This window comes from Falco cherrug, chromosome 12, assembly GCF_023634085.1.
Source record: "Falco cherrug isolate bFalChe1 chromosome 12, bFalChe1.pri, whole genome shotgun sequence".
Lineage (NCBI taxonomy): Eukaryota > Metazoa > Chordata > Aves > Falconiformes > Falconidae > Falco > Falco cherrug.
Window position 1 is genome coordinate 5,057,716 of NC_073708.1, and position 24,342 is coordinate 5,082,057.

The 24,342-nt window shown below is 45.5% G+C and overlaps 2 protein-coding genes across 2 annotated transcripts in view; both read right to left on the reverse strand.

The window, feature by feature from the left end:
- Positions 1–14,669, reverse strand: part of LAMC1 (laminin subunit gamma 1) — a 69,446-nt gene extending 54,777 nt beyond the window's left edge. Inside the window, exon 1 of the mRNA XM_055724744.1 lies at positions 14,124–14,669. Within this exon, the coding sequence (XP_055580719.1) occupies positions 14,124–14,520 (397 nt within the window). The 5' untranslated portion in view covers positions 14,521–14,669. The remainder of the gene's footprint in view (positions 1–14,123) is intronic.
- Positions 14,670–17,538: 2,869 nt separating this feature from the next.
- DHX9 (DExH-box helicase 9) overlaps positions 17,539–24,342 on the reverse strand; it is a 51,645-nt gene continuing 44,841 nt past the window's right edge. The window contains exons 29-30 of the mRNA XM_055724749.1: positions 24,082–24,179; positions 17,539–18,592 (exon numbers count right to left, since the gene is read on the reverse strand). The gene's annotated coding sequence lies outside the window, so the exon portion shown is untranslated. The remainder of the gene's footprint in view (positions 18,593–24,081; positions 24,180–24,342) is intronic.

The following is a 24,342-nucleotide window of genomic DNA, read 5'->3' on the forward strand; positions in this document are numbered from 1 at the left end:
GAAAAGCAAGTCATTATGGTATTATTAATTCTAAAATGAGTAAGCCTACAAATTGGATTGCATGGGGATATACCATCTCAATCTTCAGCACCATTTATGAAAATTAGTTTCATAGAACTTTTTTAGCCATTCTTTGTGATGAAAAGCTTTTTAAAAAGACAAACAAGTGAACTGTTTATCAAGTGATTCTTCCACTCTAGATCAATCTGTTAACCTTCAGTCTGCTTCCAGAATAGTCAAGCAGCTGCATAAACAACAGTTTGCCTACTTATTTTAATGGTTTATTAATTTAAAAAAAACAAATTTCATTATTACTGCTTATGCAAAGTCAGCTAAAACAAGCTAAGACAGCTGAATCTCTAAATAAAGACGTTTTGCATAAACTGAATTCTTGTAGAGTTTTACTTTAACTTACACACATGAATGTCTTCTCTATGAAAATTCTGCCTCAGAAATGCTCTCTGATCTCTGCTGATCTTTTTCTCCAGTTTCTTACTTCAACCAATGACCTGCATCCATGTCCAAGGCACAAAAGTGGAAATTTCAAATTGCTCATTTCCTTCCTTATACAAGCCTCAGCTTTCAAAGCTCACAGTAGCTTACCATAACCTGAAGTCCTCACTTTGACTTCAGCTTATCACAAAAGTCCTTTAAAAAAAAAAAAAAAACAGTTTTAGGGTGTTCTCAAATTGGCTGCAGCTGATAGAAGTCAGTTCCCCCATCCCCCAGCTGTGCATCCCCAGTGCCTCCTTCCCACCAGCCAGCACTTACACAGCCACAGGCACATCCCAGTATCACCAAGGCCACCAAAAGGTTATCTTTCCATCAAATTAGCCGCTGGGTCTTAATCAAGCAAGCTAATACAACTAGCCAAGGGCTGTGTGACTCCTTGCCCCCAGCTGCTGTGAAGTGGGTAGGGCTGAAAGAAGCTAGTGTGCCCTGAGGGACTGCGAAGCCACACCTTCATTCCTTGCCTCCCAAATTTTAAGCACCCCACTGAGCCACAGGACCCCTGTTCCACAAGGACACTGTGCAACTCACACACACAAAAGGCTTCTGCCTTGCAATCTGTTGTCACAGCAACTGACACAAAACACACGGTATCAGCACGAAAGGCTTGCGAGGAGTGGAGGGGGAAAGGGAAGCGGTACATGGGCAAGCACAACGGTATAGAGATACAGGGCGAGTATTTGATCACATCTTGACTGCTGTTAGTCAAGCCCAGAACAGAAAGCCCGAGCCTCCTACAGCTCATCCTCATGGTTTATGCTTCGTTCTGGAAAATCACGGGAACGTTTGGGTGAGAAGGGACCTTTACAGGTCGTTTAGTTCAAACCTCCTGCCATGAGCAGGGACATCTTCAGCTCAATCAGGTTGCTCTGAGCCCTGTCTGACTTGACAGTTAATGTTTCCAGAGGTAGGGCACCTACCACATCTCTGGGCAACCTGAGTTGTTTCACCACCCTCATTATAAGAAAATTTTCTTTCATCTAGTCTGAATCTACCCTCTTTTAGTTTAAAACCACTATACCCTGTCCTATCGCTACAGGCCCTGCTAAAAAGTCTGTCCCCATCTTTCTTATAAACCCCCTTTAAGTACTGAAAGGAAGTTGTTTAATGACGATTTGGCTGGTAATGACTATTTACCTTGGTAACGTTCTTCAAAGATACAGGCATGGTAGACAGAAGGTGCTGCAGGAATGCCTTACCAATTATTTATTAACCTCTTTTTAACTGCTGATTCAGAATGACCAGTGATCTTTTCCAACAAGGTAAGAATCCTCCCCTTCCAAATCTTTAAACAAGTCTGCCTCAAGGATGGAGGGAAAAAAAAAAAAAAAAGCACACAGAGCTAGGAGTTGCACACTTTTAACTACAAATGCTTGTTTACACTTTAAAGAAAATCTCTGCTACCAGAACTTAAATAATCATTAACTCCATGACAGAAAGACTATGATGTTCCACTCCACAATATGCAAAACCATCATCCCTTGTCCCAGAGGCTTTTTTCTGCTTCCATCTCAGCAAGCAGATGGAAGAATAAAGAAGGGGTCTTAGCATCTACCGCAAGAAGCAGGACAGTCAGAAAGCCAGTACAATTTTTTTTTATTTTTTTCCCCCTAGAAAGTAGTGAGACTGCCCTTATTTTGGACCTGGCAAGACACCTTATAGTACCACCTGAAGCAAATGCCATCTCTTTCCCAAGGGTAGCCAGGCACCCCATAACTTGATGAGTAACTGCTACATAGAAAACAGCTTTCACAAGCTCCATGCCTACTTTCCAACCAAAACTTTCTGCAATGCATTACCTTTTCTGCTGAGTTACCTGTGCTGAAACCTGGCTTTAGAACACCAGCAGCAAGACAGCAAAACTAACAGATTTAAACTGTATGTTTTAAGACAAGCTGCCCCTGAGCAGCCAGCACAGCTACCTGAACAAAGCAAGCATTTCTGCAGACTGCTACAGGAGCACATTCTCCATTTGGATTTTGGACTACTACCAGCAAATTTCTTAAGCAAGTCTGGACACACGTCACTCCTCAGAGGGGGGCAATAAAAAGTTTTCCCCTGTTACACTAATTACACACAGAGATCAGAGGTATGACCCAGCACTCTACACTTTCACATCCTCCACAGGTCCAATGGCAACACCAATTCATTTACTTGAGGTTTCTTCCAGCTGGTCTCTTGTGGTTTCCTGAAATCCATGAGCAGCTTTCTGCAGCCAGGGAGGAAGCAGCAGGGATGCCAAGCACATGGGATGCCCGAACCAAGCAGCTGTGTGTTTGCAGGAAGGACAAAAGCCAGCAGGGCTGCCAGCACTGCTGTGAATTTCAAAGACTCATACAATTTAGCCAGGCACAGTTTAAACTTTCCGTTACACAGTGCTAATGGCACAGGTTAATGACTCCAAACTCTATTCCTTTTGCTGAACCACATCTCTTCCCACAACCCCTCTCTATGTGCTGTATAAACACTCAATACCACTCCTATCGATAGGATCACCATTTCAAAACGCGTTTCATTCCCTCCCACTGTTTTCAAGTTAACGTCGACTTTTTAGAGGTGGGAGCAATTAGAAAAAAAAAAAGTTAAAAAAGCAGGATTTGGGGGACAGAAAGGCTGAGAGACAGGGTCCTTTCCATCTGCCAGAGCAGCATGTTTAGTTTCTACCATACAGTTCACAAAAGAACATGCCATAGCCCTGGTGTTGCAACACAGGCCAAAATGACATGAAAAAGGTGATTAACTCACTGACAAATTAACAAGGAGACATATTTATTACAGGGTTTTGCAACTGGAAGAATTAAGATTCCTATAAAAAATGTAGCCTTTTCCATGTAACAACTAGTGACACTGTCCAGGCAAAGATCAGTGTCAGCAGCGCAGACCGTAGCACAGTTATAACCACACATCCAAACCAATTTGGTGAATAAGAAAAGAGAACAGTCAAGCACACCAGAAAACCAGTCCAGTTCGTCCCCTGACACAAATAAGAGCTTTAACCAAAGCTTTCAACCTCTGCTGGCAACTGCAGTACTCACGAGCAGCTAGTGCTGCAGCTGCACCACAGCTGCACCACAGCTGCTCCAAGCTTTTTCGGGCACCATGGGTAGGTGCTATGAATGAGCTGTAAAACATTACTTGTCACCAAAAACCCCAGGACTGTTACTGCCATCTTTCTGCTTGAGCTTGCAGAGAATCAAAACACAGAAAGGCAACAAAACAGACTTTGGGAATATTCTTACGTCCTTCCCCAGTGCCACCTATGTACATTCAGAGCCACAGACAAAACACATTTCTCCAGAGATTTCTAAATATATCGGTGGATACCAAATTAAAAGTCTTTTAAGGGAGCCTCTTGGATAGTTTTTCATTAAATTGTGTGCTCTGTACCCAAAGACCAGTGGCAGTCTGCCAAGGAATGGAGAGAACCAGCCTGGAGCGCAAGGGGTATGCCATGTTCAGGATTTACAATCTTTCCAGCATTTCCAAGCAAGTTATGGACTTCTCATGGCACAGCTCCTACATCTTACAAGGAATGGAAGTACAGAAACATAAGGCCAGAAAGAAACCAGTGGCAGAGAAAATACACCTTAGGCTGACCAAAACCTTTCAGTGCTATCCCTTGCCTGCTCACCAGGGATAGACAAGCAATATGGTGTCATCCCGCAGCCTTTCAGCCAGATGCTCACTCATGATCTATGCTGGCAACTTCTAGCAACTTCTTCACCCAATAGCCTCGACACTCTGATTTAAAGAAATTTAATTCTGGAAAAGGAAAAAGACGTTACTTGTTCCTGCCTTTTTTGGAAAGGGACAAGCAATACTAAAGTCACTTGCAAGGGAACTGTGGTTTCAGAGCTGTAGTTCTGTTTCCTAGAGTTATTTACCAAGACTGGAAATAGCAATCCTTCATGAAAACCCCAAGCTTCCCTTCCTAACCACAAGCCAGAGACTCTGACACTGCAACAACCTACTTGCAATGTTTTCAGCTAAACTGCCAAAAAGAAACAGACATTATATGCACACTTTCTCGCAGTAGTTATGATAAAAGTAAAAAAGGCCCTTATTTCCTAAAAGTGCTCTGAAGCCCTTGGAAAAGCTTATCTCTGCATCATTACTTCCAAAATAATCCGTAGTTTGTTCAATAAGGAACTCAGATTTAGCTGTCTCAATGCTGGAGGCACCAGGGACGGCCCTGCTTGCTCCCTTGCAACCGGGGACTGCTGGCAGGAGGGTGAGAAAGGGGCAGCACACATGTAGGGATGTATGCCGAGTCACTCTGCTTAGAAAGCAGAAGAGCAGTGACTCGTGTAATGCTGGTAATTTAATCAGTTAACTCATGCCTGCAGAGCACGGATAGAGGGGACCAAAAAGCCATCTCAGTCCAGAGCACCCTTCCCAGCTCCACCAGCAATCCCAGCAGAGGGGGGACAGGAGAAGGAGCAGGCTGAGAGGCAAGGTAGGGAGAAAAGTAGATTTCATTAAACAGACACTGCATAAAAGGCGAGACCTTGCTTTATTTAGAGTTCACATTTCACTCTGGCAGCACCAGCAGCCCCTGCAGCAGCTGCCCCATCCCTGTTTGTATCTTCTTCGTAACCCTGCTGGGAATCAACAGTGGAAAACATTAGTTCTTTCCGACAAAAAAAATGGCTTCAACTCAGGAAAACTTGTCCTTCAACAAAAGGCTTCCCCTCGATCCCAAACCCTAATGTGTGCAAGAGGAAAAGCTACAAAACAGTATTAAGCATTTAACAATTTTGGACTTCCATCATACTTATCTGAGCATCGCTGGAGTCCGACCAAAATGAAAACCACCAGCCTCTTGTCCGAAGACATGTATAAAGCGGCGAGCATAGGAGGGCAGCAGCCACACTACCCACGCAGGCTGAGAAGCTACTGCTGGGATGAGAACCGCAGGGACATCTCAGTTCAACAACCCCATCCCAGGGAGCAGGGGGAACCTTCCCAAACTGGACAGCCCAGGAACATCTCGGTACCCAGGGAACGGGAGCAGGAGGGAGGTGAAGCCCAGGCAAGCTCCAAGGAGCTTCAGAAAGGAGAAGAAAGGGAGAGGGGTCTAGAAAACACAAGTAAAGCAAACAGGAGGTCTGCAAGCTTAGAGCAACCACCGCCTTAAGCATCAGCTTCTTAACTAGTCCATCCAGAAGCTGATTCAGTGTTGAGAATTACTCCGGACAGGACAGCAGGACCCACAAGACCCGTGAAAGCAGCTACCGAAAGCAGAGAAAGCATCAGCTGGAAGGAAAGCATCAGCTGCTGTAACAGAAGTAGGTTGCTGGGCCAGCCCCTGCACCCCTACCGCCACAGCCAGGAGGCAGGGCAGAGGGAGACACTCCAGATCCCCACAAATAAACCACATTTTTTTCAGAAGCTGGGAGGCAAGGGCAGCAGGCAGGGCAGCCTGTCCACAGCTGCTCCCCAGGGACCAGCCCCACACGCTGCCGGGAAGAAAATCCCACTGCAAAATCTCACCGGATGGGAGCATGTAAAGGACTGCAGATGAAAGGGCTATAAATAATCATCATGCACCACAGAAGTCTTAGGACAAGAACATTTTCTTTTTACTCAGTCAAGCAGTCCCACTTAACACTTTGATACCAAGAAGCATCTGATGGTAGTTTTTCCAGAAGGGACTGATTTTTATTCCACTAACCTCAGTAAGAGATCCTCCCAACACAAAGCGCTCCTTTCAAAGCACGTAGCTTATACTCCACAACCTTGTAAGCACAGCATAAGAAAGCACCAAGAAAACAGCCCATCTATCCCTCTTGATGAGGTTCAATGCAACCATTTGCTTAAAGCGTCTGAGACACATTATCTTCTAATTAGAAGATTAGATGGATTCACTTTCCTGAAACAAAATACACAGGAAAAAATATTTAAAAAAACAAAACAAAACCACAACTGTTTGGGATCCTTGATATCCCACCCACCCACCCCAGAACAAACAAAAAAACCCACAGCCCAAGTGCGACATGCTGCACAAGCAGCAGCGCACAGCGGTGGGAACAAGGTCCTTCCTGATACCAAGTAGGTTGAGCTATAAAGCAGACCTTGAAAACTCAAAAGATGAAAGCAGTGTTGCTTAGAACTGGGCTGGTGCCAACCCCAAAATCTGCAGTGCTCCCTTGGCCCTGGAGCACCTGAGAGAGTGAGCATTTCAGGCAACCCACAGGCTACTACATGCAGTCAGCCACTGGCCACTTGAACACACAGGTGCTGGGGAAGAACAGCCCCTGCTACCAAGCAGGTTTTGATGTTTGGTAGATTTTTAGGGGGTTTTGGTGGTTGTTTTTTTGTTTTGCCTTTAAAAAAAAAAAAAATACTCCCTAGATATAGCTGATCTTTCTGTTGTAAAGGCCCCTACCAACGCAAGGGCCGAGTCTTCCTCCTTTCCACTTCAGGCCATTGATAGGGGCCAGCTGCCAGTCCTGACACCATTTAACAGTTCTGCACCCTGATCTTCCCACACCTCAAGATTCAAGAAAATTACCTCGTCCTCCTGTAAAACACAGGAGCCACTACAAAGCCAAGTCAGATAAGTAGTTCTCCAAACATACCAAACTCTGCAACAGAGACTAGAACATTCAGAAAGCTGACCCAAGAACCCAGAAATGCTGGATCTTCACAAGATCTCAATAGATAGTCTCTAAAAAAGCCTTAAAAATCTTCCCCTTCCCCCACAAAAACAAGAAACCCCCAAACCAACTGAACAAAAGAAGCCCTCAAGCTACCTGGAAGTCTACCTCCCATGTACAAGATGGTACTAGCTTACCTACCAAAGGAAAAAAAAAATCCAATAATAGTTTTTGGATACTATTTCTAAAAGAGGAAATTTTGAAATTCTCCATTACTGAACACAGCTGTGTTGTGTCAGAACTGCAGGCATGATTACCAGTGGAAACAGCTCTTTGATGACTATCACACTGGAATATCTAAAACAAGTAGAAGCATGGAAACCAGAAGCGCTTTGCCACCCAGTTTCAAAACAAAATGCTGAAGATCACTGAATAATATATAAGGGGGTTGGCTGGGGTTTGGTTTTGGTTTGGGTTTTTTGTTGGGGTTCCCCCCCCCCCCCCAAAAAAAAAAAAAAATCTCTCTCAAATAGGCTGGACTGAGGAGGAGATTAAAGACCGAGGCTCATTTGTTTTCTTTAACTTGAAACAAAGTTACCTTGCCATTTCAGAGCCTTTTTACAGGTGATGAGTTTTCACCATTTTCCAAGCTTTTACATCTGATAAATTCTGAGAAATCATTGTGTCTTACCTCAAAAGCACCTAACACACCCCACAAAGGCTTACAGCAGCTTGCACCTGCAGTCTGGCAGACTACAAAAGGCTGGCTCTCCTCTCAGCATTCCCTGTCCCATTTGACAACTGTAAATGCCTACTAGTAGCAGCTCTTTAATCTCCTGGTGCAGTTGCTTCATTAGCAGCTGTCCTAAACCTCTCATCAATGCTGATGCGACAGCCAACATCACCATAGTACCAGCAAGCTGCTAGAAACACGACATTATTCAAGGGATGCTACGGAGAGCAATCCCAAGTACATCCTTTGCAGATGGCTTAGCATTAGGAGATTGTCCTAGCATTACAAAGAGCTTTAAACACAGCTAGTGATGCCACAGGTCCTCCACACCAGGATCCACATTCATCCCTCACTTAAAGACCATAAAGCTTAATTTGAGACACACAGGGCTACTCTGCACCTGGGGGGGGACCCCAATATACTCCTGTTTGCACGGCAGTACAACATACCCAGCAAGAGTTTTTTGCAGAAATACTTCATTTTCTTATCAAAACACACCGTGGTGGCCACCAATAAGCAAGATTTCATGGTTAAGTGACACGCAAAAGCAGGCTGAAACAGCTCTTCTCAGGCAGGAGCTTACAAGAGGGCCTGCAGCCCCAGGCTGAGCTCCTGAAGGTTATTATGAACCAGAGACGGTGACGTTAGATGCGACTAGTTCAATTTAACACACCAGACCTCGTGTCCCAGCTAACTCACAGGTACAAAAAAAGAACCAGACAGTGAGCCTGCGTGAAATCACTCAGCACTGCAGTCACCAGTGATGGCAAGTGATGAATTAAGGCCCTGAGGACACAAGCGGGAGGTCTCCGTCTGACAAAGGTTGCATGATTAAGGACACACTCACAGTCGTGTTTTTAAGAATTATGGTGAACTAGAGATCCAAATTTCCCATCCTATCCATCTGCGCTGGAAATTATTCTCTCTACATGTTTGCAGAGCAATCCCATTTTTCATTTCCGCGGGAAGTGGCAGCCTCGGATTTTCACTTGCAGAGTCAAAGAGACTGCGAGAGCCTCCCGAAGCCTCAGGCTGCAAGAGAAATGCTACCGAATAAGCCAGAAAATTTTCAGCAAGCTAACCATTCTGAGCAGCAAACGACAGTTTCCAAGATTTAAACCTACAAAAGCAACTATCTGACTGTGTCAAAACCAGTGATTAATCCTCCCAGCAACGCAGGGCAAACACCACAAATAGCAGCTGTTTTTGCAGCAAAATACCACACAAACTCAGCTCTCTCCATCCCCCAAAATAAACGCTATGCCACATACAGTACTCCCAAAGACGTCACGCAGTGGCATCAGCACCCCAAGAAAGATGCAGGACAGAGGAACTGGAGAAAACCTGGGAATTTAAAGGGTATGCGGGAAGCGATAAAGAGCTTTAAAGCGACTTTATATAACCGCACTAAACAACTGCTGGCCATTAAAAGCCCTGATCTCTTAACTACTCATGTTGAAACCTGCAAATTGTAAATCAAGCCTCTGCAAAACCAACTAAAATAGAGTCCCCCCCAGGGCTCCTCAAATACCACCGCGAAGCCACTGTGGCGTAGGGCTGGCTCTTCCCAGCCCTGGCTCAACAAGTCTGCGAGGGCTTCCCAGCGCACCCCGTAACGCCAGCCTAAGTGCCGGAAACACTCTCCCAGAGCATTAATTACCATTTCTCAAGAGTTTTCAAATTGCAGCTATGCTACGCAAAACTTCACGTGCGTCCGTCCTGCTTGCTCGCAGTTGGTTTCACGGTGGTTCCCTAGGAAGGCAACGAACCGCAGCCTCATAAACTTTTGATAGGATAACCAGCAAACCAAGGGCATCGCTCTGCTGCACTAAGTAAAACAAAGCAACTGATTGCGTCCCAGCAGCATAAACTAGGTACTTAATTTAAGGCACACTTTATAGCCCTCCATTAAATGAAAAAAAAAAAAAAAAAAAAAAAAAAGCTGCTTTTCTGCACTAAAGAAAAAAAATCTCACCTGCTACAAACAACTGGCAAATCAAGCTGAGGCTGAACACAAGAACTGGCATCTTGCCTAGGTTGCCTTGTAAATGCCTTCAAATGGCAGTCATACCCCAAACTACACTTTGCAGACAAAGTATATATAACCAAGCATCATCGCTCTCCTCAAAGCCAAATAAAGGACTGAGTGGTTAGAAAAGGAGGACGTGAAAGAGACAGGCAATCCATTTCTCCTAACCACCAACCGCTTTTACAAGTCTTTCTTTTTATACATACAAGATACCATCCGGCTGGGTGACATGGGTTTCTAGGCTGGTCTACAGCAGGGATTTCAGAAGAATTCAAGATCAGGAACACTCAGCTCTAACCACAATCCATGCCCACAGACGCAGCCGACATATTTTTAATGAAGGTAACCAGCAATTTCATTTTTCTTCTTGAAAAGCAGGCTAGCAGAAGGCTGCCTCCCAGCACCAAACACCAGCTCCTCTTCCCAGGCAATGACAGGAGTAGGAATTGGTCCTTCCTGCCTACAAGGTATCCCTGAATTCACAGCAGAGGCCACCAGCATCATCGGTCAAGCACATCTCCTGGGCACTGTCCCTGCTGAGATGCAGTGGGGACTCACCTGCACTGGGAAAGCCAGACCAGAGCGCTCCTAGCTTGCAGGCTGTTGATAAAAGCACAACTGCTCTCAGCAGAGGTGGGGCCACCCCACAACCACCAAAGAGCCACCAGCATGCTGAGGACGCTGCCTCTTTGTCCGAGGAACAAAACACCAGGATCACGATAGCTGAAATCAAGCAGATCCAAGCAGAGAGTAAAAGTGGTGGGGAAAAATGAGAGATGCCTCCAGCAGGGCCAGCTGGGAAGAGAACAGGGAGGCACACGTAAAAGTGTGTGGAAACAACAGAAAGCACAGCAAAATTAGAGCTGCAGAAGGAAGAAGTGAGAATCTGCTCTGAAAGAAGAGATAAATCTGAAAAAATATAAGCCCTTAATTAACACCATTCAGCACCAAAAATACTCCATGCTACTTCTTTACCCCTTCTTTGAGTGCTCAAAGGAGCATCTTTAACACACGTCTTTGTTTTGGTGCATTAGGGGTCTAAATAGCAAAGCTGTGCTAAAACATACGCACACAAAGTGCTGGGGAGATGCCAGAGCTATCCCAATGCTCCCAGCAGAAGCAAACAGCACAGACTGTAAAAATAACGTGACATTCTGGCTTCAAAAAAAGCAGACAACTATCTACATACTGTAATGGCTCGGCTGCCATCTTCTATTTAAAAGCTGGCACCGCTGCCGCATAGTCCTTTATTCCTGGAATATATGGGAACATGGCGGGAGGGTAGTGTTGGGGGGCTGGCGGGGGGGGAACTAAAAGACTGGTTGGGCCAAGTCAAAATTAGAAATAATTCAACCTGAGGAACTGGAAAACAGAGGAAGTGAAAGGAAACTTTTAAGATAAGTGGAAGAAAGGACACAGCAGTGCTCCCCCTCCTCTCGCCCACTAACCTAATTACCCAGACACCACCCTGGGAATGGGTTCAACTTCCCCCTTCTCCCGATTCACAGCTGCAGACTCACGTCTCCGAGCCTCTCCGGGGAGGCCTCTTACTTAGGGGGTCTTAATACCCTCTCATACAAAGAGAAACAGCTTTTATAACTCCAGATGTTCCTTGTGCAGGGACTGGTAATTACGCCAACTCCCCTCTCCCCAGGGAACACCCTAACTTCTGGGCACGTATTTCCTCTCCAAACACTTCCAGGGATCCAAGCCCTTAACTCGGTAACAGTGATCTGCGCTGTATTTTTCTGTATCAGGCTCTTTGCTGGCATCTAGTCCCCAAACCAAAGGGGTTTTTTAACTTGTTTTGAACTACAAGTTGTAAGATTCAAAGAAACCCACATTCACATGTTGGCAACAGGCCCACAGCTCTTACTGACCTCTTGCAGGTTCCTCCAAAACATTACTCTGATCTACACTGACTTAACATCACTGGATGTTAATTGAGACATCCCAAACTGCAGAAAACTCAGTGCAGGACGGCAATTACATGCTGAAAGCCTAGAGTCGATGCTGCCGGTCCTGAATAGGTGCAAAGCAGCACTAACCATTCAGGATACCAGTGCCTTTAGAAATAAAGGCAACTGCGGAATCAAACAAGGATACGGGTTTGAGCACACAGCCTAATCCTCAAAGATCTTGCAGAACTAACTGCATAAAAGGGCTTTGTGTCCCAGAATGCATTTACGTCCTACCGAGTACAGAAATACTTGTTAAGCTCTTTGCCTCTTCTCTCACTGAGGTCAATAATTAAGTGTCCCGCAGACCATGGTGCGCCATGGGGAATGGCCCTCAGGCACACAGAATCCAAATGCGGCACCCAACAGCTCATGCACACAAAGATGGTTTGAAGAGTTCACAGAAGCAGAGCAGAGCAATGCTGCAGAGTTTGGGGCACCGGAGATGCCCCAAATGGCACTTTGCAGTGCTTGACGGTTCTTCAGCCTGCAGTGAACTCAGCAACGCATACAAAGTCATACAGGAATGTCTACTGCTCGCACAGCACATGCACAGATAGCTTAATGCTTCGCGGCTAGCTGTCTTAAAACTAAGTCCTGCCACCACTACCATGCCAGTAACAAGCTTCTGATCCTTCAAAGGCTTTACACTACAAATATGCCACCCAAAACCCTAACTCGGGGCGGGGGGTTAACAAATGGGGAAAAAAAACCATCAAGTATCTGAATGTCACGCAGCTTCTGCTTAAAAGTTATACTCTAGCCTAAAATACGCCAGAGCAAATATACAAAGCTACAAGAGCCTGCAAACAAACCTAAAACCCAAGTGACTAGCAATCATATTGCAATATTACAGTATTTTAAAGATGCAGTTGTTTTCTTCACAAGAAACATGCACATTTCTTCAGCGCTCAGGACATGGCACATTGTTTGCTTTAGTGTGTTGAAACAACGTTATTTTTGTAATACCCATGTGTATGTATGCATATGGGTGCACAGAGTCAAGGACAGCAGTAATGCAGATGTGTCTATAAACTAAACTTTACCTTGTTAATGAAGAATGATGATGATTTATATTAAGAAGTTGAGATAAAACCTTAGCTTACTGTTTTTTCCAGGCACCTCCCATAAAAATTTCCAAATGTACAAAAAAAAAAAAAGATAAAGATAAAGAAGCCTTAGTGACTACCTCCCCTCATCCAAATGACTACACATGCTTCTGTGGTGTATTTATTTAGAAGCTCCTAACACAAAGAAACACTTCAGGGCAGCAAGGCACTCCCAGCTGCTGGGGCAGATGGATGCGCTCAGGCGACCCCGGTACAGGGCTGGGCACCATCATCACCTCACCAGCTCGGGTGGGAGCTTCCACACAACCTGCTCGCAGGCTGTCAAACCCAAGATCCAGCTGCCTGACCCCTAACGCAAGTTTTTTTCCTCTGGAAGTGAGACGCGTTACTGACGCTAAACTTAAGATTCAACAGGCTGCTCTTGATTAGAAACTGTGAATGGTTACAGCAGGACTTTTTTTAATTTTCACTTTATTTGATGACATGAGGATATAAGCTGTGGTTTTAACTTTCCGTTGGCTGGCTTGTCCTCCAGTTCTAAACAATCACCCTTCCTCCACGTCATGAGAGCTTAAACAACTGAATGCACAGGGGAAAAGAAAAGCTTGCCCACAAGCCAAAGCGAGGGCTAAAACACTTTATCCCGAAGGAACCTCTGGACATGCCAATTATCAGAAAATTCACCTTCTTTGTTATTGACTCGATGTTAGGAGTTCTGCGGCAATGCTGACCGCTCTCTGACAAAGCAGCCCCCCCCCCCCCAGCACCTCACGGGCAGCGCTGCCCCGGCGTACGAGGGTACCGGGCAGACGCGCCCGGCAGCCTGCAGGGCAGCACAACGCGGGCTGCGAGGGAGCGACCCCTTCAACACTCGGTTTGGCTCTGCCTCTGCGGAGGAGGCTGAAATCCAGGTTTGGAAAGGGCCGTTCTGCAGCTCAGGTTCTCCTCACGGGCCAGCAGCCGCGGGGCGAAGAGGAGCCCGCATCGCGCCCTACGGGACCGAGCCCTCGGCCACAGCCGGGACTCCGCAGCCAGCCCGGACCCGGGACGAGCCTCCCCCAAGCCGGCAGCCAGCCGCTTACACCCACCGACACCCCGCGCCAGCCACCCGCTGCCCCCAGGGGCCCGGCCACAGCCCCCCGAGCGCCCCTCAGCCCGGCGCGGCCCCGCCGCCTTGGGCGCCCTTTTCCCTCAGGGCGGCGCGGGGCGGCGGGCGCTCCTTACCCAGGTGGAGGGTGAGGTTGACGGCGGTGGGGTGCTGCACGCCCGCCAGCATGGTGCGGCTCTGCCACCAGGTGGCGTCGGCCGGGCTGTTGTAATCGGTGAGGAAGGCGGCGCCGTGGCGCAGGTGGGGCTGGGCGGCGTCGCAGAGGTGGCAGGACTGGGTGACGCCGGTGACGCCGGTCTGCACGCAGTACTCCTCGGCCGGCGTCCCGCACGTGTGGGTGGCCAGCACCGTGGCGTTGAAAGCGGCGTTGACGAACTCGGGCATGCAGCGCTGCGGCCGGCCGCTCCGCTCCTCCGTGCACTCGTCCATGGCGCCGCCGCACCGCCCCGGCAACCACAACCACAGCACCGCCAGCCACAGCGCCCGCGCCCGGCGCTGGCCGCCGCCCCCCATGGCGCTGGGCCGCCGGCGGAGGGGCTGGCCGAGCGGCGCGGGCCGGCGGAGGGGGGCTCGCTCACTGGCTGCCGCCGCTCCGCTCCTGGCCGGTGGACGGGACGGGATGGGCCCGGCCCGGGCGAGGCGAGGCGGCGCGCGCGGGCGGGGGCGGGGCTGCCGGCGCGGGGCAGGCCGGGAGCGGCGTCCGTGCTTAAAGGGGCGACGGCGGCGGCGGGGCCCGCCCTGAGGGGCAGTGGCGGCCGCGCGTGCTGCGTCCCTCCGCGCCGCTTGGCACCGCGCTGAGGCCGGCGGGCCGCGCGCCACCCTTCCCCCCCCCGCCTCTGCCCTGACGGGGCCCGGCGGCTGCTGCCCGCTCCGTGCTTGTGCGGACTTTTCCTAGAGGAAAAAACTCAAGCTTCTCAAGAAATGTGGGAAAACTGCGTGCGCTGTGCCAGCCCGCTCGCCCTCGGCGCGGCTGGGGGTGTGCGGGCCGAGCCGCGGGTCAGAGGGGGCCCGCCACCTCCCCCTAGTCATTTGTAACGAACGTACTTTCATATCTAAGTCCACATCTCTGTGCTCCTGAGAGGCATCAGCTCTGTCAGGCGTGCCCAAAGGCCGGATTATGATTTTAGCTGTCACCATGAGATCTCCCTGTGACTTGTCAGGCCGAGGGGCTGTGTGAAGATCAGCTCTGTAAAATCCAGGAGTGGTGTCAAGCCAAAACCACTTCTGTGGGAGAAAGTGCTTCCAGAAGCCTGCTCAGGACACGGGAGACCACTCATCGAGACAGAAATTGATAGGCGAGTCAGGGAAACACTTTGTAAACTCTGTGTTTGTTATATTCTGAGGAAGCGTGAATGCAGCCTGTGGCCGAAAGAACAGAAAACACGGTCTGTTCTGGGAAAAAGATGCACATTCTTCTTTTAAGGTAAACACACGTATCCCTACAGAAGCCAGCCCTTCGCTTCCTGCATGAGGAGCCTGTGTTGGACTGTTCACAAGGTCCACACAACACATACTTGCAAGCCAGCCTGGGAATTACCCTGCTGCTGGTAGATGTTACTGTTACACCTGGTGCTACGCATCGGTGTGGTGGTTCCTCTCTCTGCTTCCCTAGCAGAGCATTAACCTGGCGGCGATGAGAGAGCCGCCACGCTGGGAGGCCCCTGGACACCCCTAGCACCAGCAGAAGGGATGCGGTTGCATTACAGAGTCATTGCTGCATCACTATTGTTTGGGCTGGAATTACACATCTCCAGCGGAAAGTCTGATTTCCGCTGCTTCCCCCGCCTTTTCCTCAGTTTCTGAAAACAAGCCAGCTGCTGTGAAAGCGATGCTGAGCTGATGACATCGAGGCAGAAGCTCTGGAAACGGCGTGTGATGGAGCTTCTCGGGTTCTCTAACAGCCTGGCTGATGCCTGCAGTTGAGAGTGGACACAGCAGGGCAGGCGACAAGGAACAAGAGCGCAGGAAGCCACGTGGAGCAGATGGATGGGAGGCAGGGAAGGATTAGGATAGAGGGGAGAAGGGGGTGAGGACTCTGAGCAGGATCAGAGGGTACTGCCACAGATCCCACTCAGTGGAGTAACAGGATCATCTGTCCATGCATGGGAGGTTCCCATGGATAATGGAAAAAATTCAGCTTAGTGCAGAATTCTTGGGTTTAAAGGTACTCAGTTTAAATACCTGAAAACTATAATTTGCTAGAGTTTTTTAACTAATCCATTTTCCAGAATTTTACAGTACATATGTAGGACCATTCTCAGCAGTTTATGTGAAGTCCGCCCTGTCATTCCCAAGTTATTGATTCTAATAAAGAAATCCTGAAAAAGAGATGTCGGGTGATATTTGCCATCAAAACCCACTTCATACTCTTAACTGCAATTTCATCTTTGGCATACATATTTAAAGTACTCGGACAGATCGAGCGATGCAGTTATATTTCATTCAACAAACCTACACTCATCTAACTAAAACCAGAATTAAACCTCATAGCCCTATAAATGCATGGCTTGTGCTTTCCTTTTAATGTCTTACCTGCTGAAATACTCAAAGTCTTGCAGCATATTCCCCACAAACCTGTTTCATTTCCAACACAGGAAAAAGCACCCTCATGTGAAATAACTGTGTCTTAAAATACAGAACCTGGATAGCTTCTCTGACTTTGCAATGCCTGCAGAGGTGAATAATAGTAAAAACACCTCGGTCAATAAATTCTTGCGACTGGAAACTCCCAGGAAGTTGAGTGAGTCATCCTGCATGGCAGGAGTGGCCCGAAAGGAAGGAAGGACTGTTGGATAGGATGGGCACAACAACGAAACTTTCAGTTAACCATCTGTAAAATTAGAATATTTGTGGATAAGGTTCATGACTGTGCTGGGCTTAGGCAGCACGGGCATAATGAAACAAGGGTGAAAAAATGTCATGGCTGCTGCTTCAGAAGCAGGTGCAAGTCTTCAAGTACCTACTGCCCCAAATTGTGCTAATGACAGCAATACCAAGTCTCAAGAAAATTTGCTTTCTATTTAATAAAGAGGTGGTCAGGGAAGAATGTAAATACATGAAGTTAACTGTAGAAATCAGCATGTTATTACTTCAGTTCTTTTTTGAAGTACACAGATTCAAGTTAAATGAATGAGAACAAGTGGGGAGAGAGTAAGAACAAAGAGAAGAAATGGAAAAAAGGAAAAGCAACATAAAAATCTGAGAGGAAGCAGCCTTTATAAAAGCAACTCTTACAGGAAATTCTGTCAGCTTTCAGAAGGGCAGAACTCCCAAGGCTGGCAGTCTCGCTCTCTGAATAGACCCCCTTCAGGAAAAAAAAAAAAAAAAAAAAGCAGTATTTTCTTTCCTTTTGATCAAAAAAAATTAAAATTGCAACAATGTGGTGATCACCCACAAGCAATCTGAAATAACAAATTAAGAGCACAGTCAGTCTCTGTCCTACAGCAGCTCAAACCAAGCGCTAACACAACTGTGCACTAAAACATCTGACCCATTTGGGGCTTATGAGGTCCAGAATGTCTTCAGGAAGCGTCACGGGGCAACAAGCACTTTAATTATCAGTCTTCACACACTGATTTAGCATCAGCATTTGTTCACAGGCAAAATCTGAGTGCATAACACTAAGGTAAACTGCTTAGAAGTTTCAGACTGTGATAGTGGAGCTTGGTTGCTCCATGGGTGCCAATTATTAAAACAGACTGATAAAAGTAAGCCCCACAGAGAAAAACAACCCGGATTTGCTAATAAAAGTAAATAGCTACGATCCCCAGATGAAAACTGCTGTACAACCAAACATTTCATTACCAGTACATATATGTCAGTTTACACTAAAAAATGAAGGACAGAAAAGCCCCGTGCTTGCCATCAGCCTTAGAGTTACCAGCCACTGGATGAGCTGCCCGAGCAACCTTACAAAATGTCATTTGTCACAATCTGGCTGCTTTGGGCAATATCAGATGAAGTTTCCAGCAATTTCCTGCCCTGCTCTCCATCACACAGGGGCTTCCCGCAGGCCCCACCATTTTTCTCAGTGGACGCAATCAAAACAACAGTAATTGCAGCAGACAACCACTCCTCCGCCACCAAATAACCAAAACCACTTAAACAGAAGCAAGCAAGTCAGCAGATTCACCAAAGAGTCAGTGCAAAAGAGTCAAAATTCTGGAAGGCTGGGTGATAAAATTCAGATGCTTTTACAGGTGGATGTGAAAAGAATCCACGCTGCAGTCTCCAGTAGTGCATTGGGGAGCATGGAAAAAAACCTGCTCTAAACCATTTCTTTTTATGAAGATAAAAGCCAAGCTTTAGGCTTGGTTTTCTATCTTGGTTGAAAACTTTATTTTACCAAGTCAGAACAAATACTCTACAGTCCCAGCTGGCCTAATCTCTGTGATTCCACTGAAGCATGTAAACTGCTGCAACTTTGATCAACGGATCCGTCACATCTTTCTACTGCCCAAAGTGCCCGTATGCTGTGCGAGGTGGGATTTCAATTCTGTTCTTACCAGCCGGGCGCTGCTTCAGTCTCAGCATCAGCAATAATGACAAAACATTGATTTCTGCAGGCAATGGCCCACAGGCACATCTAAAACGGGAGAGAAAAGCTGTACAGAGTTAAAGCGTCTCACACCTTATTTCAACGGGGCTGGCAGAAAGTGCAGATGGGGGAATGAGGTTAAGGACTGGACGATCTCCTTCCACATGCAGTGCAACAAATGCAACTTAGGACCAATGTTACAAATGTGTAAGAAATGCGCTGCTCTATTAAAATATGGTTTAAAGCCACCCATTTAGAGAAGTTCTTCTGCAATCAACGATAGGTGTGCAGAGAATGTGAATTAGTGTGGTAAATGTCTGACGTATCTACTATCAGTAGAAGTACAGAATAAATCAGAGAACCATACTGGTTACTTAATATTCATACCTGTCATGATTTTATGGAAGCAGAATGTTACTGTAATCTTATTACTAGAACTGAAAAAGAGAGCTAATAGGCATGAAAGCAGAAGGTGTTTCATAAAATGGTTTAAGTTTGACTTCCTTAGTTGCTCTTTTGAAGATTATCCTAAATAATCCTGTAGAGTGAGTACAGGTAGGTGAATAAAAAAGTATCTCTGAACCTGTTCATGAGAGGTAATCTGCTGCTTACAAGTTTCTGCAAACCAGGAGAAATGAAAGACATAAGCTGATTATTTTATCTCTTTTCTGAAGTGAGTCTGGGATGTAGCCTCTTCTTAATACTGTGATGTTGGGAAGCAATATGCTAAAACAAAATAAAATATGAAAGGACTGTGCAGCTTTTCATCTTCCTATTGTGGATTCAAACACAGCCCATCCTTTTAACCAAAACCCATTTTGGTTAATGGATGTCTGGTGATGTATATGAAATGAATTCATAATCTTTGATTCCTAGCAGATAAGATTTTTATCTTTTATCTTTACTCCCTCTTTTTATTCTGCGGTGTAGTCCTGTGCTGAATTTAAGGAACCACATCTTGCAGCCTACATTAGACCATGTCAAGAACACCAGAAGGACCCGAGCCAGCCCTAGCTCAGCTTCCTTCCCCTCTCCAAGACATCCACTCGCCTGTCCAGTATCACTGTGACTTTCACAGCTGCCTTTGTAAAGCCCACTGATGAGGGAACTGGGAAAGGGTAGTGCGTGGATGGGCACACTGAGCCTTGAAACATCCAGTGGGATTCTTGGAGATGAAATGTTCCTCAGCGCTTATTCCCTTCCAGCTCTCCCATTCTCAATCGGTAAACCAGCAGTGCACTGCACAGATGAAAGTGTGCCAAAGATTAAATTTATTTCTCTATGATACTACATCTATAGTATAGAGCCACTAAATTCACTGAGAAGAGGCTGAGGCTCAGTGCCACCTTCATTTTTGCACTACAGAGTCCATTGATGGATGCTCTGCTACCAAAAAAGTCCAGCAATATTTAGGTTTCTGACATGCTGATGTAGTTCTCTCTGTGAAGAGCAGAACTTGTTTACCCAAATCCATTTGGATAATGTCTGAGTCCTGTTCTTCACTGACTTGCATAGCTATGCAAATCCTTCACATGCATGAGCTGGGGCTGTTTACACTAACTGTAAAACATTCCCAGTAGAACTATCTTCCAAGCCTGATAAAATGCCATCCCAAAAAGTAGTGCACGTCTTGGGGGTGGTCATGAGTATCTCACCATGAAGGCCGTTAACCCATGTGATCACAATGAAGTTGTTGAACAAGTATCCTTCCTGACCTTCCAGCAGAATTCCCAGGAGTGTCTTCAGCAGAAAGTTGGATAACTTCTTTTGACCAGTGCCAACAGGGTTGAAGTTGTCTTCCGATAGTTCTTAACTATCGTTTATGGTCACAACCTCTTTTTTTTCATAGCACAATCTGCCAGTCAGTCTTGCCATGATCATTATTTTATTAATAGTAAATTGTGTTCCTGTTTTATCGTTTGTAAAACCTTTCTTTTCTTCATGCAAGATGGCTATTGAAAGCAACCTTAATTCAAGCACCTCCCTCATTGTAAGAGCTCACCTTTGTAAGTTTGATGTTCTTTAAGCATGGTGTTTAGGAACTTTCCCTTGCTTTTCAAAAACAGACAAAACAAGAAAGCAGTCTCTAAGAAACTCCATCTTCTTTTAGTTCTTTTTCCTGTAAAAACCTGTAGTGCTTTGTATGCTGTATGCTTTTAGCCGAAGGTCTTTCTTCGCCATTGGACTCATGCTTTAAGACTTGCAGAAAAATTGATGTGGAATTTGTAGATGTGGTGTAGGTAGCATTTGTGTATGGTCATGGTCATACATAAAAGCGGGAACTAATGATTTCCTTCTGCTCTGCAGTTTGCTATAGTTTGCTAGCCATGTTTTAGCCATTTCTAGCCATTAGAACCCAAACTAGACAGGTTAGATGCAGAAAATAACTGGAAAGAAATCAAAAGGGATAGTGGCTTTATTTGCCGACAGGCCTCACCAAGCAGTGGAGAGGGTTATTTAAAAAACTGTCGACAGAAGTCCTAGCAGATTCAAATCCACTTGAACTGCTTCAAGAAGGAAACCTCATCACAGGAAGTACATGATTCCCAGTGATCCAAGGTCAGATCAACCATCTAACGGAGGGGACATTCAAGGAAACACTGTATAGTTGGACAGGGCTCAGAGCAACCTGATCTGGTTGAAGATGTCCCTGCTCACTGCAGAGGGAGTGGACTAGATGGCCTTTAAAGGTCCCTTCCAACCCAAACCATACTATGATTCTCTGACAGTCGATTGAGAAGGCTAGTCTTTCGGATGACGGATCTTAGATGAGCAGAGCTCACGTTTCTCCTGCTAAATAAATAGTTTGTCATGATGAGCAAGCTGCAGTTTGATTTTTTGTGACACCAGAAGAGTTAAACCTGGATGCCCAGCTGGAGGATGGCAACACTAACATGTAATTTTAGTATCTGGAGATCACTATCTCCCCAAACCACTTGTTTCTCTCCCTAAAGCTCCTCAGCAACTTGTCTCTGCTCCCACATGGAACTGAGCTGAGGCAGAGCTGCTTCCCCATCACATAACTTGGAGCATACAGTGAATGGTGAGGAGCTACAAGGAGTCTGACCCACAGAGCTGCCTTTGGGGTACATACCCATGCCTGTTCTTGGCCATCTGTCAGCATGCCCCATCTCTAGTCCCGGTACCCTCCAGCTCGCTACGTTCTCCCTTGCACTGCCTGTGTCTGTGGATGGTCAGACAATGACCAGCTGAGAGGACAGATAAGACATTCTCTGTACTCAAAGCCCTCCAGCCAGCAAAGACTAGACAAAAGCAATTCAGAGAAAATCTGTTCCATCCCTGTAGCCAGAAGCAAAACAAAAAACCAAAAAAAACAAAAACAAAAAAAGGACTTGGAATGAACAGAATCTTCTGAAAATATAGCTATTAAGCTCTACAAAGTCTCTGCAAAGCTACAAAGCATACATGAACTGCAATTTTCAGAGGCTTGTAACTCAGCCATCTTAAGGTATATGTTTGTGAGAACACCAAAAGCTTATTTTTCACATCAAGACCATTCCCCTATCAAACATTAATCCCTTGATCTACTGTTCAGAAAGAACAAAGTGTTGCTGTGAAATACGTACAGTGGCTTTGATAGAAATTGCTGTACACTGTAGTATTCCCTAATGTTTTTGTTTGACCCAAATCACTCTTAGCTGAAAATGAGCATAAAAGCTCAACAACCATAAGGATAATGAGACACGGACTGCATGCAGTTTCAGTCGGGGAAAAAAAAAAAAAAAAAAAAAAGAATCAGTTTTGCAAAATTACAAACCGCAGAAAAGACAAGGTTGAAATCGCTACGTTTGACAATACTACCAGCTTTCTTTACAGTAAAACAAGGAACCACTAGTTTTGGTTTTAAAAAAAAAGAAAAGAGGGGACACCCTAGTGGTTTGACCTTCCTACCAGCATCACCACTGTAATTCTGACTTTGTTTATGTTCCTTGGCAGAGCATTTAAACACTACCCTCATTCCTTCCTGACTATAAAAGGATCGAATACCTATCCATTAACACATCGCTATGAATGCTAAGTGCCCTTAGGCAAATCATATCAAACTCATCCCCCTCTGTGGTCTGTCACTTCTATTGAGACTGAACTTTCCATTTGAGCAGTAGGTAGCCAGAAGATGGACCACCTCAGTGGGATAACATGGCACCATTACTGACTTAATATTACTTTATGTTTCTTCTTTTTCTTTCTCTGACTCTAGACTGTTGGGATTTATGACTCCTCTCTCTCTTGCTATGCCTTCTGTTGGTAGTAAATAAATAAATAGCAGGTAGATAGGGGTCTCGGCAGCTTCTGAAGAGCACCTGCAATTCATGCTGCAAAAAGCTGGGAGAAACGCCAGTGCTCTGATACCCTACCTGCCTTCCCTTTTCTTTGAGCCAACAAAAGATTCTCCAAAGACCCAGAAGGCCAGGACTTAGGGCAGAGTATGCAGTCTGCAGAGGCCAGAGGTCGTGTTGACCCTACCAGGTCCTCAGGTAAAGAGAGCAAGCTACAGCTTCCTGGGAGTATTAAGTCTTATGATCTTCTAGTCATAATAGGAACTGGGAAGAATGTAAATGTGCAAGACAATTCCCTGGTTGTTCTGTCATTCATAGGTATCACGGGACTGGAAGATACCTTAATTTTGCAGGGACTAGGAATTAATCCTGCTCCATAAGGCAGAGTGTTGGAACCTCATTCATTGGGAGCAGCTGAATTCCTGTTTCCTTCTGCATCTGTAATTTTTTGAATAACAAGAGAATTTATCCTAGTATAAAGCATGCAAAAAGCTGTACAGATGCTCACGCTGCTACTTATGGAATATCAAAGCAAAGAGAAAAATTAAGATTGTTAGGGAAGGAAATGACATTTTTAAACTTACCAGTGGATATGACAAACAATGGAAAAATGTCAAAAATGCCTTATAAATATATATATATATAAAAGATTGTTTCCTTCTAAATGTCACTTTTTTGTGCTTTTTGAAATACCAGTAGCAAGCTACCTAAAGGAGAGGTTTTGAACACCTATTAAAATAAGAACTCAGTAGGCAAAAAACCCTGTAGTTTTCATAGCTGTAAGCTGCATTTACTTGACGGGAACCTCAACATACTACCCACATTTTTATTCCTGACCCTCAGTTCATGGAAATATCAGAAAGACAAGGTCAAGTGTTCAGAAAAATGCAGTGATTGCAAAGGAATGGGAAATTTTAAGACCTGTGTCCTGCTTTTTTACTTGTCAGATGTTTAAAGAATAGGAAATCTATAGTCTCTTCAACTGTTATTCATTTCTTCCATTTTGGAGCACAGGGAAATTATTACATCAGAGAATATAATTACATTAAAAGCATTTATACTAGTAGATCAACTGCAACATTTACCTGATAATTAATTTTTGATACGTTAATTTACCTCCAGCTATGAGCATGTTATTTTAAAATCATACAAAGAAGTTAAAATCAAGATTTGGCATGTTGATTTATTATACAATCAACTGTAATTGTTTGCATTATTTTGTAATTGGGGTTAACTTACGGTAAGCACCAGGAGAGGGTACAGAGGATAGGTGACATCTTTATGGGATGGTAATGTCAGTCCCTCCTGCTCCTGTTTTCTCGCAAAGATTCAGATGCCTGTCAATGAAAGGCCGGTGTATTTTAATTAACATTGAATTGACATTAGACACTTGGAAACCAGAACATGCTTCTCAAGTGTTATATGATTTTAAATCACAGAATGCTCTTTAAAATAGCACCTCATTGTGAACTGTCCAGTGGTTTTTTAACGTAGAATGTA